This window comes from Pteropus alecto, unplaced genomic scaffold, assembly GCF_000325575.1.
Source record: "Pteropus alecto unplaced genomic scaffold, ASM32557v1 scaffold61, whole genome shotgun sequence".
NCBI classification, from domain to species: Eukaryota; Metazoa; Chordata; class Mammalia; order Chiroptera; family Pteropodidae; genus Pteropus; species Pteropus alecto.
Window position 1 is genome coordinate 20783952 of NW_006434835.1, and position 12289 is coordinate 20796240.

The 12289-nt window shown below is 41.6% G+C and overlaps 1 protein-coding gene across 4 annotated transcripts in view; it reads left to right on the forward strand.

Annotated features, from left to right (window-relative positions):
- Positions 1-11920, forward strand: part of LTBP1 (latent transforming growth factor beta binding protein 1) — a 204125-nt gene extending 192205 nt beyond the window's left edge. For all 4 annotated transcript variants that reach the window (XM_015588228.2, XM_015588229.2, XM_015588230.2 and 1 more), the window contains 3 exons: positions 5797-5919; positions 9491-9640; positions 10802-11920. In XM_015588228.2, the coding sequence (XP_015443714.1) occupies positions 5797-5919; positions 9491-9640; positions 10802-10983 (455 nt within the window). In that variant the 3' untranslated portion in view covers positions 10984-11920. The remainder of the gene's footprint in view (positions 1-5796; positions 5920-9490; positions 9641-10801) is intronic.
- Positions 11921-12289: the final 369 nt, after the last annotated feature.

The window sequence follows — 12289 nt, forward strand, 5'->3', positions numbered from 1 at the left end:
GGGGTTAGGGGCAGAGAGCATGTACAGCGTGGACACGCTGGACAAAGGGATGATTCATGTCCCAAATGGGACGGACCAGGACAGCGCAAGGTTTCATCATACTAAGAATGATATGCAATTTGAAACTTACGAACTGTTTATTTCTAGAATTTTCCTTGTCATATTTTTAGACCATGGTTGACCATGGACAACTGAAACCACGGAAAGTGAAAGCGCAGATAAGGGAGGACTACTGTATCTGCCTGGGACTCTGAGCAACCTTAGGTCCTCCTGTTCACCTTCCCGTAGATGCTCACGTTTGAGGTGACGCTTTCCCAGCTCCTCCTGGCTGACTCTAGTCATTACCTCCTCTGTGGTCCTAATAGGCTATTCACATGTCACAGTGCACTATCCTTATAGCCTTTTTCTCTCCCAAACCCCAACCTGCCCATAGTATTCTCGGGTTCAACGAGTGAATGAGTCCATCGCTGGAATGATGACATGCCTTTTATATCACAAGGCAAAGTACCATAATCCTGTTCAATAGATGGAGCTCAAAAAAACACGTCCAGTCTAAGGAACTAAGAAACAGCGAAGCAGGACCAGAACCCAAGATTTTTGACTTCAGGTCCTTTCTGTTTTATAGTATGCCCAGTTCTTTCTCACAGCTCAGTAAGTCTTAATATCAGGGAAGCAAGGATGCTGCCTCTTCACCAGGGCGGCTCAGAGTGTATTCTCTGAGGAAGAGCCGAAGTGGACAGATACCCACTTCCACAGAGTGTAGCATCGCAAGTGGGATTCTCTCTTTCACATCCCTTTCTGTACCATCAGTACTGGATGGAATGTTTTGTAAGTGATCAACATTTTTCTACTTTTGTAGATTTTGTTAATTTCAGTCCCCCAAAATGCCTCTTATACTGCTGGCTCAGCATGCACTGGGGTAAATAATTATTCAATTTTCTCTGTCTCCTTTCCCCATTTCCTGGGTGTGTGTGTGTGTGTGCGTGTGTGTTCTCCAAGCACCATCATCAATAATGCATATGAGAACCTGAAAGATAAACACCTGGTCTAGAAATTTGAGCAAAATAAGACCCATTTTTCTAATGCATAAGAACTGGTCCTTGTTTATCCTATATTGGAAAATGATGCAATTCAAACTTTAGAGATCTCTGTCTTTAGCCCTGATGTGTGGAGAACAAAATGCAGCCTCTTCGTTATTTCTAAAAGCAGCTGAATTTAATCTGCCTCAGGCAGAACTAAAACTTCACCTCCCAGTTTGCTCACATGCCAGAGTGGCATGGTGACATATGACTGTCCAGACCAGCCCTGCAGATGTGTCTGTCACCAGGAATGGAGGTTTCTTGCCAGGGTATAGGAATATACTTCATTGCCACTGACAGCATGAGCCCCAAATTCAATGGCTCCAGGGGGTAATTTAAAAATTTTTTTTTTCTATTTAAAATGAAAATCAAAGCACCATCTGTTATGTGAATGTGCCATGCCAGGAGAATGAGTGTGATCAGTGGCCTGGATCTCATTTAGACCACTTAGCAACGGTGGCCCACGCTATCCCATGTGTGTCTTTCATAGCTTTGATCAAGAGCTTAGTCTTTGTGCTTGGAGAGGTAGGGATTGCAGTGGGGGTGGGGACTTTGCAGTGTGAATATTTCCACTTCCTATTCATTTCACATTCATATTTGGCTACATTCTGGACTGACACATTATATAGTCTCAGAAATGGTATTTGCCTTCCAAAGTACACTCCTCATTCTCCCCCCCCACCCCCACCCCCTTCAGATAAAGCTATTCTTTTGTTCCAAGCCCCAGGCAACTAGGTACTTCATTGTTGTTGATGTGAATAAGTAAAAGGTGTTTTGTAGAAGGAAAAAGACTCAAGGGGCAGAATATATGTATTCATCTCCCCATGTTGAGCTGGATGAAGTGACAGTCAAGAGATTCTCATCGGCTCTCATAGGAAGTAGTACAAATTGTTCAGGAATCTACAGTGCTGGACTCTGTACCCTCAGCCGACCACAGTTCACTGTCCCCAGGAAGAACTGTGGCTGTGACCCAGCCTTGGAGGTAATCAAGACCAAGTGCCTCCAAACTAGAATGGGTTCTGGTTGTGGCTTGGGGTTCACTCAGAGGCGCAGACAGGCTGGAAATGTGCATGTTCCCAGATACTAAAGAGGACACCTTGCCCAAGACTCACTGGAAAATTCTGTGAAATTCCAGTTGCTCTCCTAGAAAAAGATGAGAAACCTATTCTTAACACATTTCTAATCAATTCAGGCATGTACTAAGAATCATTAAACATCAGTTTTTCCCAGATACTTTGAGTTCTGTTGATCTAGCGTTAAAGTATGCTATTGCTCATACTTTAGCAATAGGTAAAGGTAAATCAGAGTTTAGGTAAATCAGAGTTTAACCAACTAATTATATTTGCCAAGGCTGTCAGTAACTTTAAGCCTTACATCTGAGTTGAAGACTTTGTTTATTTACTGAGTTAGAGTTTTTCTCCATCTATTAGAAAATTCCCAATAATCTTGCAACAATATCTACAGACATCTGGAGTCAGTGCTTTCATTGCTCTTAATTTACTGCACAATCCTTTGCCCATTGACAACTACCTTTAAGTTTTGCTAACAATAAAATTTATATCAATCATTCTGATACCGTCTTTGAAAATCCTCGGTTTTTTTTTCAGATGTTGAGTAGAGACTTAGTGATTTTAACTATGAGGAAAAAAATGTAACCTCTATTATCTCGGTGTTTCAAAATTTATGAAGTTTCATAACATCATCTCATTTTTTTATATGTCAGTAACACAGAGGTAGGCAAACAGGAATTATCCCGTGTAACAGATGTGGAAACTGAGGCTCGCCCAAAATTGCTAAGCTGGAAAGTAAGTGGTACAATCAGGACTTGAGCCCCAGCTTCTGCCTCCAAAGCCCACATTCTTTATGTTACCCCATCTGCACTTCACCCTTGACCTTGGCCAAGAATGAGAGCAGATGTGCACGACGGGAGAGGTAGCATGGATGGGTTAGGATAGACGCATCCATGCTCCCAGGAAAAAAAAACTCAAAGTGTACATCTTGTGATGATAGGGACGTAGCACATCTTCAAATACAGAAGAGTGCATCTAATGCAGAAATGATGTTTTGATAACTGATCGAAACTGTCTTGAAGTTTGGAATGTTGATGTGTTAGAGAAAGTATAGCAGCAAGGGACCGTAAGTTCTAGAATCTTAGAAGAGAAACGCGTAGCTGGGGGAGGGGGTAAGGGAAGGAAGAAGCGGCAAGGTGCAGAGGTCCCACCCCCCACTCCTGCTCCGCCCCCTTCGCGGGCTCCTGTCTGGTCAGGAGCCTTCCTTAAACACTCGGGAGTCCCCAAACCCAGCTGACGGTTTGCTTTCTTAATGCCTTTAAGATAAGCTCTTTTTAGAATCAATTCAAAATATCTTTTCCTGTAAAGTAAATTCTACTCATCAATTTAGTTTCAGGTCCAGCGCTACCTTATCCAGGAAGCTGCTTGTAAGCGTTTCACAGGAACAGAAAAGTCCGTTCTTCCCCATCCCTCCTCACATTTGGTCCCTTCCTTTTGCTACTCTGGATGGTGGGAGCTTGGAGGGTGGAGATCAGCTCATTTCTTGGTAGAGAAGGCAAAGTCTAGGGGAGGGGCATAGACTGGGAAGTCAGAAGCTTCCAGAGTTGGGACAGCCTGACTCTGTCAGTCAACAGACCCAGGGCCTCAGCCTCAGCGAGGCTTCCCTGACAGCCGCATGTGGGAGAGGAGCATGCTGAGCCATCTCTGGATTGAGTTTTACAAAATAAGAACATGAATTAATTTACTTTTAATACCTGTTCTTGATTATGACGTTGCTTGGATATAAAATAGCAAATAAGTCTCCCTTTCAGATGTACAACAAATGCATATAAAAAGTCAGAGAAAATGACCTCAGCGCCTGAAACTTGTAAACATCTCACCGATCTTGCCCTCCCAGAAAAATTCTTAATTCTTCCTTCTCAGACTTGAAGCAGAACTGACGGCCATGTGTGCTCTCTTTGTTTGAAGTGGGGTTTTCTTCAAGTCAAGGATCTTTCTCCAGGTTCAGCTATTTTTTTTAATGAAATTAATATTTCTCATGAAATGATTTCGTGCCTGGCGTCTGTATGTCATTCCTGCAGCACTTCTGCGTGGGAATAATTTTAGGGGCAACCAGAATCCTGCCCCATCCACTGTGCATGGTCTTCTCTGGCCTTACACTCCCTTCGAGCCATTCCAGGGTTGAGATGTGTGTGCACGTGTGTGTGCGTGCACGTGCACGAGTGTGCACATACTTATCTTGCACACAAACATACCTTTGACTCCTTTAAGTAGGGGGATGAAAGAAAGCCTTGAGCGTTTACACTATTGCTTAGTGCTTTTCTTTAGTTTCGTATGTTATGGAAGGAAGCAAAATAAAGGACAGCTCTCCCCATCTGTGGTCCAGGCAAAAGGCTGTTGCTTTCTGTGACTGCCCTGAGAGCATCTGTCCAGTCCTAGGGCCTGCCGACCTGCATCTCACACTTCTGGCAGAGCTGTTGAAGTCTGGGGAGCCCCAGAATTTCACCATCTGCTAGATGAATCTTTGGGAAGCATATTTCTGTAAAACATGCATTCAGAACATGAAGTTCTTCCTTCTAAAGCTTTCATCTGTAGACCTTCTAAATAACTCTGCTTATAAATGCAGGCACGAGCCTGGGACCATACCATGAAATGCATTGAAAGCTCATTTACCCCAGACAAATGGAGATCCAAGATCCTATGTGCTAGGTGGGTCCTGTGAGGGCTAAAGGATGGTTTAGAAGTCAGAAGGCCATGGGCTGAACCAGCTTGGAACAGGAATCTGGCCTCAGGAAGGTTAACTGCAGATGAATCCATCTGGGGTTCAGGAGGAGTAAAGACAAGAATTTCTAAGGAGCCGAGATAGTTGTAGGAAAGGCAGAATGCGAAGTGTGTAAGCTGTGACTTCAGTAGTGAGTTCAAATCTGGCACTGCTCCATGCCAGCTGTCACTTAACCACTCTGTGCTTCTGTTTCATCATCTGTAAAATGCAGATGATGATAATAGTACCTCTTCATACAGTAGTGGGAGTGTTTTAGTGGATTAATGTGTATCGAGTGCTTATAACAGTACCTGGCACAGAGCAAGCATCATACGACAGTTATTGCTACCAGTACTGCACTATTATGAGCATCGTCATCATCATCTTCGTCTTCATCATTCCTGTAATATTGTTTCTAAGGATCAGGTCTTGAGTATAGAGTTACAACAGTAGCTACTAAAATACAAATGGTAGCTCATAGGATTTCTTCCTTAGTGGTTGTCTCTGTTTTCGATCACCAGAGATTCATTGTTTCTCTCTCTAGTGAATGAAAAAGTCCCTGTCTGTAAGAATGACAACTTTATACCTTGAAAATGTTTTGACGATAACACGCGATGGGTTATAAAGCCTGCAGTACTCTCACATGGCTCATTTTTTTTTTTTCAGTTCTTTACTTTCCTGAGATACTATCGTTCAACCACCTGTTCGCCTCCTGTTTTTAATCTTCGATTTAGAACCTTAATTATGTTCCAGAGCACCCACTGTATGTGGCTGTATCGGGCTCCCGTGAAGAATACGGAGACGCAGTCCAGGCCCGGTGGCGTGTGGGGGCGGGGCTCGCGGTAGCCGGCGCTCTTGCGGATTCCAGGGGCTCCAAGCCGGCAGTGGGTGCGTCTCGGTGTGAGCAAACGTTGATGGTGTGTCACGTTCCTTGTTTCCTCCCTAGACGACTATGCCCAGCTGTGTAACATCCCCGTCACGGGACGCCGGCAGCCGTATGGACGGGACGCCTTGGTCGACTTCAGTGAGCAGTACGCTCCAGAAGCTGACCCCTACTTCATTCAGGACCGTAAGCAAAAATTTTCAGTTACTTTGACACTAAATTGTGGTTAAAGATTAGTCAGTGGTTCTTAAAATGTAGTCCCTGGGAACTTGTTAGAAATGCAGATTTTTCAGGCTGCATTCTAGACCTCCTGAATCAGAAACTCCGGGGTGAGACGCAGCAGTCGGTTTTACCGGCCCTCGGGGTAACTTTTTATGCACCCCGAGTTTGAGAACCCTTGGATCAGACTGTTAGTCTCACTGGTAGGGATGCTGTTATGTTCACTATCCTTAAATTATCTTATTGTTACAATTTCCATAACAAAATCACCTTTTTTACCCATTTAAATCATGGCCTAGTTTGAGGGCCAGGGTTTTCTGGGTTAGAATCATACGAGGAAATGAACAGAGATTAACTGCACCCAGTTGATCCTTACAAGTATTTTAGAGTGGAATTCAAAAAAAAAAAATTGCTGTACTTGTCAGGAGTTAATTTTTAGAGAGTGTTTATTGAGTAAGAAATGCTGCCTCGATTTGCAAGCAGAGTTTTGTTGTGGGAGGCAGAGTGCGCACATCACTTAAAAAGTGACTGTCTGACAGTGTACAACTGAGCAGCCTGGATGAGGAGGCCTCACAAGCTGAAAGTTTTATTTGGGGAAACCAGAGCTTTTAAACATAGACTAATTATTTGAAGCCTGAAAAATGAGATGGTACAGAATGAAATAGCGGATAATAGGTCGTGTCACTTCAGGAATGGGAATGGAGAAACACAGGTCCCAGCTGCCTCTCCACATCTTACAGGGAGAGGGGCCTCCCCAGCAGTGCGACATCCTCTGCACCAGATTCTTAAGAGAGAATCTCTGTGGACCAGGGGCTTTGGGCTAGGACTTTGGAGATGCTGCTGAATTACAAGACAGTGAAGGTTTTTCTTTCTTTGGGCACGGTCGCAATAGCCATGACCTAGCTCCTGAGGAGCAATGCAAGCCTTGTGGTTGCATTTGGATCTACTTTAATTCCGAGTAGAAGAGTTTTATCTTTCTTTTTTCCTTTCCCCTTCTCTTTCCCCTCTCCCTCCGTCACTCAACTTTCTTCTCCCTTTCTTTCATTTTTTGAAAGGTTGCAGCATGTTGCTCATCCAGGATTAAGAGTACTTTAAAATTTACATGCAAACAGCATTCTATTAATCCATCTAGGCTGATTGACACAGACACTTTGTAACCCTCACCCAGGTCTAGAACTTGCCAGCATCCAGAGGCCCTGATGCCCTTCCCCAGCCCCCACCCCCACCTGGGGTAACAACTGTCCTGACTTCTAACACCTTAGATTATTTCTTTTAACCAATAATGCATTGCCAGGCATGACTTCATGAAATGTGCCTACATACACTGACAGCTATAAGATTGTACTCTTATGGTTTCTATACTTCTCTGTGTATATGTTATAAGTTGATAAACACTTACTTGAATAAAGGAGAGGAAAAGAAAGGAAGAATAAATATTAAGGTTGAAAGAAAGCCCAGCTTGCCTGCCCCATAAATCTAAAATACCAGGTTAAGTGTATATGAAGCTCTGACACAGCCCCGTAGCTTATGTGTGTAGCCTCTATCACAGTATAGTTCAGATTCCAAGATTTTTAATGTTGAAACATTCTGGTTTATGTACCTTCTTGTTTTAATGCCGACATTGCCTTAAAACTCTTTTAATTCACTACAAACATGTTGGTGTCACATCAATTTCCTATTTAGCAACATAGGAAATTGAGATGCAGTTCCAAGACCTCCAGCTTTGACTATGTAATGGCCTTTAAATTTTGTACAAGTTACGAGAAACAGCTCCTCCTTCCCAACCAGGAACAAAGGCTTTCTGCCCCTGCCAAAGAAACGACCATACTGGATAGTAACATAGAGGGGAAGCTGAGGTTTCTCGCTGCTTTTATCATTATCTCCTGCCTTCTGGTTTTTTAAGGTTGAGCGGATAGCTGGTGGTACCTTCAACTAGGGAAGTATTTATAAAACTGGAATCTCCTAGAGCAGAGGTCAACTTTTTCTTATAACGGACTAGTAAAATTTTTCAGCTTTGCAGCCATGTCATGTCTGTTGCAGTTATGCCGTTGCTGTGGTCTGACAAAAGACAGCCACAGACAATACATCAGTGAGTGGGCGTGGCTGTGTTCCAATAAAACTTTATTTAAGCCACAGACAATAATACATCAGCCAGTGGGCGTGGCTGTGTTCCAATAAAACTTTATTTACAAAAATAGGCAGCAGGCCAGATTTGGAGCAGGGGCTGCACTATGCTGGTTCATGTTTGAGTCCTATAGAAGATGTTTTGGGGAGTCTATTTGTTGTCTGTGTAGGAATTACAAATTTTATTTTGTTTTAATTTCTAGAATAAATAATTTTACTAGTTATAAGGTCAAAATGATTTTGCTCAGATACCTGGAATTTGAAAATAGTTTAATAGATTAAGACTTTATTTTCTTAAGTCAGTATTTCCCAAACTGGCCTTGGGAATCTGCTGACATATTCTTGATAAGCTGTAATATTTTTTCCCCTTTAAAATTTTTAAATGGGCCTGTTGTGACTGTATTATTAAAAATTTTAAATCAGAATTAGACCCTACAGCCCTGGGTAAACAGTGATGTTTTGCTACCCCCTGCAGTCCTACTGGAGAATTACTTCAAAGGACAGAGAGACTTCTGGCTGCATTTTTATTTATTTATTTTTTAAGCTACTACATGGTGTGAGGTTCAGAAGGTGGGGGAGGGGATGAGAGGCCACATCTACAGTGTATTTGGGTCACCATGGCTTTATTTTTACAACTTTCTTCTCTAGAAAGAAAGCTAAACACGCTTGATGCCTAGTTAAATTGTCTTTATATTACTAAACTCTAGCTCTGAATCAGTTTAAAGATATCTAAACTATACAAAGAGCCAAACAAGAGCTTCTTTGTTTCCTTACAAAAAGACTTTTTGGTGTTCTAAACACAAGTATGATGTACTTTTCTCATTTTCAGGATGTTTCGAGTCCCTTTTACTGCCTTTTTCCTTTGATCCCCCAAGAGCCCTTTTGTCAGGCTCACTCCAAAGCCAGAGCAAACAAACAGACTTGACAGGGCGAGGCCAGCCTGGCTTTCCACTCTCCTGGGATCTCAAAGCGAAAGAAGTACCCGCCCCAAACTCTCCTGGGTCTTCTGAGCAAATATCTCCTGAACTCTGATAAATTCACTATTGGTTCCATCTCGAAAGATATTCTGACATTTGCCCTAGTGAGTACTCAGGAAATTTGGAATTTTACATAAAAACTTTGAATAATTAAGGGCAAAACCAAAACCATACTTGCTTTATCATTTTAAGTGACTTTCACATAGAACATCAGAATTCAAGCTATGGGGCTAATCTGTACAACATATATAAAGTTTTTAAAATTTAATAATATTGTGTTGCAGGTATATTCAGTATTAACTTGAATTTTAAGGCTGACTTTAAGGTGTCTGAACTGTATCTTTCTAATGAACCATAAGCTTAATAATCATGTCGTTTTTAAAAATGGTGCAAGAGGGTGAAAATTTCTAATTTGGCTTCCGCCCTTTCCTTTCCAGGTTTTTTAAATAGCTTTGAGGAGTTGCAGGCTGAGGAATGTGGCATCCTCAACGGATGTGAAAACGGCCGCTGTGTGAGGGTGCAGGAAGGTTATACCTGTGACTGCTTCGACGGCTATCACTTGGATATGGCCAAGATGACCTGTATCGGTAAGACTGACGTGTGTCTTATGGAAACAGATCTTTTGATGAGATCCCCCATGGTCAGATCTCATACAGTTGAATACATTTAAGACAGATTTGCAGGTTCAGTTTGGCAAGATACGGGTAAAGTTCTAAAGATGGATGGTGGTGATGGTTGCACAATGCGAATGTACTTAAAGCCACTGGACTGTCCAATTAAAAATGGTTAAAATGGTCAAACTTATGTTCTGTATATTGCACCACAATTAAAAAAAAAATAGTCGATATCTCATTTAAGAAGGCCTATAGTAGTACGTATGGAGGAAAGAGCAGAATGTTCCAGGGAATGACTTTGACTCTTTAGAATTTGGCTTTTGACTGTGCAGCAAGTATTGTTTTCCCTGAAGACTTGACACAAGCATAAGGGAATGTAGATGTCTGAAAAAAAAAAAAAATACAGTTTCCATGGTAACCATTTCTCCTTCTCCATATGATCATAGAGTGATCTTCCAGGTTGTCTTTCAGGACCTGTTGGCCTCTGTGCTTAAATGCCCTTGACTTGAAGTGTTTTTTGTTTTTTTCTGCATGTGTGTGTGCATGTGTGTGTGTGTTTTGTGGCTCTTCTCCCTCCTGTAGTGGTCCCTTTTCCCACTTCAGTTTGGTTAGTCTCAGTCTGTGGTAGGTCTGGAAAATAGGTTACCTGGGTTATTACAAGTGTTTCAAGTACATAAGAGCCTTTCTTCCCTGTGGAAAGAAACCTGAGAAGGTAACTTAAGCGTTAAGAGGCGCTGCTTAGAGAGCTCTCTGCTCACTGGTTTGGTTCTTAACTGTACACCTCTTGACACATCTGTTCTGTACCTGCAGAAAGGAATTTAGAAGTAGGGTAGTTCTTCCAGCTTTCTAGAGGTTTGACTGTAAAATGTCAAGCTGACAAGTTCATGTTGTGTTAAATAACGGGGAAAGAACTTCTAGAACCTCCCTGATAATCTACCTTTGTGAGATCTAGTTTGTGTTGTTTGTGATTGCAGCAGACATTAATGAGAAGGACTATAGTTTCCTGGGGGGAAAGCTGAGAACAGCCAGGCTGTGTTCAGGCCAGAAGCCTTGATGCTTCAGATAAGCTGTGGGTTCCGTTTCCTCACGGTGTATATCAAAGCTTGTTTACCTGCACGGTTTGCCTTATTGCAGATGTAAATGAATGTGATGAGTTGAACAACCGGATGTCTCTCTGCAAGAATGCCAAGTGCATCAACACGGAAGGTTCCTACAAGTGTTTGTGTCTGCCAGGCTATGTGCCTTCGGACAAACCCAACTACTGCACGCCATTGAATACCGCCTTGAATTTGGAAAAAGACAGTGACCTGGAGTAAAAGAGAATCTACATAACCTAAGCCCATATACTCTGCACTGTGTAAAGGAAGAGAAAGAAATGTATTATACTTGAGACATCGCACCTACCCCAGAATGTTGGAAATATGGGAACATCATGGAGTTGCCTATCCTCAGAAGAGACCGAAAGGATTCAGTATGAGCCTTACTGGTGTGACAGACCAAATGGACATTTCTCTGGAAAACCAGTATATATAGTCTGTTCATATGTAAAATTCAGTGGAAAAGAGGCGGGACAGTGCTGTTATTTTAAACAGAAGGTTGTATTATTATGTTGTTGTTGTTTTTTTACTATTGCTTGATTAAATTTGGCATTTAAATAGTGGTGGAAATATTTTATATAATTTTCATTTTTTGGTTGTGCAGTTCCTTGGCTACTGTTTTTCTTCAGATTTTTTAAAAATTTTGTACAATTCAATAATACATCATCTGTATATTGCATTATGTGTTCACCACCCAAAGTTAAATCTCCTTCCGTCACCATATATTTGAACATATATGTTTTTTAAATCTCAAATGCACAAGTCTTTGATAAAATATTGTTAAACTGTATTGTAAGTATTGTTACACAGAGTTATGCTATTCCTGGTCTGGAGCATTTTTAAAATCCAACTTGTCTGTCCTGTGGAGCAGGCAGTGATTTTATTTCAAAACTTTTATACACATTTGGAGAAAAGTACTTTATATTTACAGTGTTTTGTCTGATTTTAATGTTCATTGTTAGCCAAGCTGCTAGTAGGTGTCAATTGAATCCCTTTCCTTCATTGAAATGGAAGAACCAATTAACTTACATTAGTATTGTAATGTGTAAAGTAAGCCCAGCAAATTTTTTGAAAATTTGATGGTCCCAGTATATTTACCATTGTATGTTAAAGCAAAATAAATCACCATTTTTTTAGAAAAAAAAATTCTACCTGATTTCCAAAATGTATATGGATGTTTATCTCTCTACACCACAGAGATGAGTGATGTTTGATGTGACTTTAAGTCTGTAACTTCATTCCAAGCCACTCTTCTCTTTCTTATCCTCCACCCCACAGAGCTTCCAAAACTCCCCCAGCACTTCCCCATGGTTGGGTCTTTGTCAGTGCATCATCTACCTTGAATGCTACTTCCTCTCTACTTCCCTCTACCCCTTTGCTCACCAGACTCATCCTTTTTCATCCTTCAGGAATGTAGTGACTTTAGGGAAGCCTTCTTACACTAAGTGGGTTTTATGTTTTCCTTGCATACTGGATTTTCCACTATAGCATTTGTAATAGTAATGTCCGTCCCACCCATTTAGAA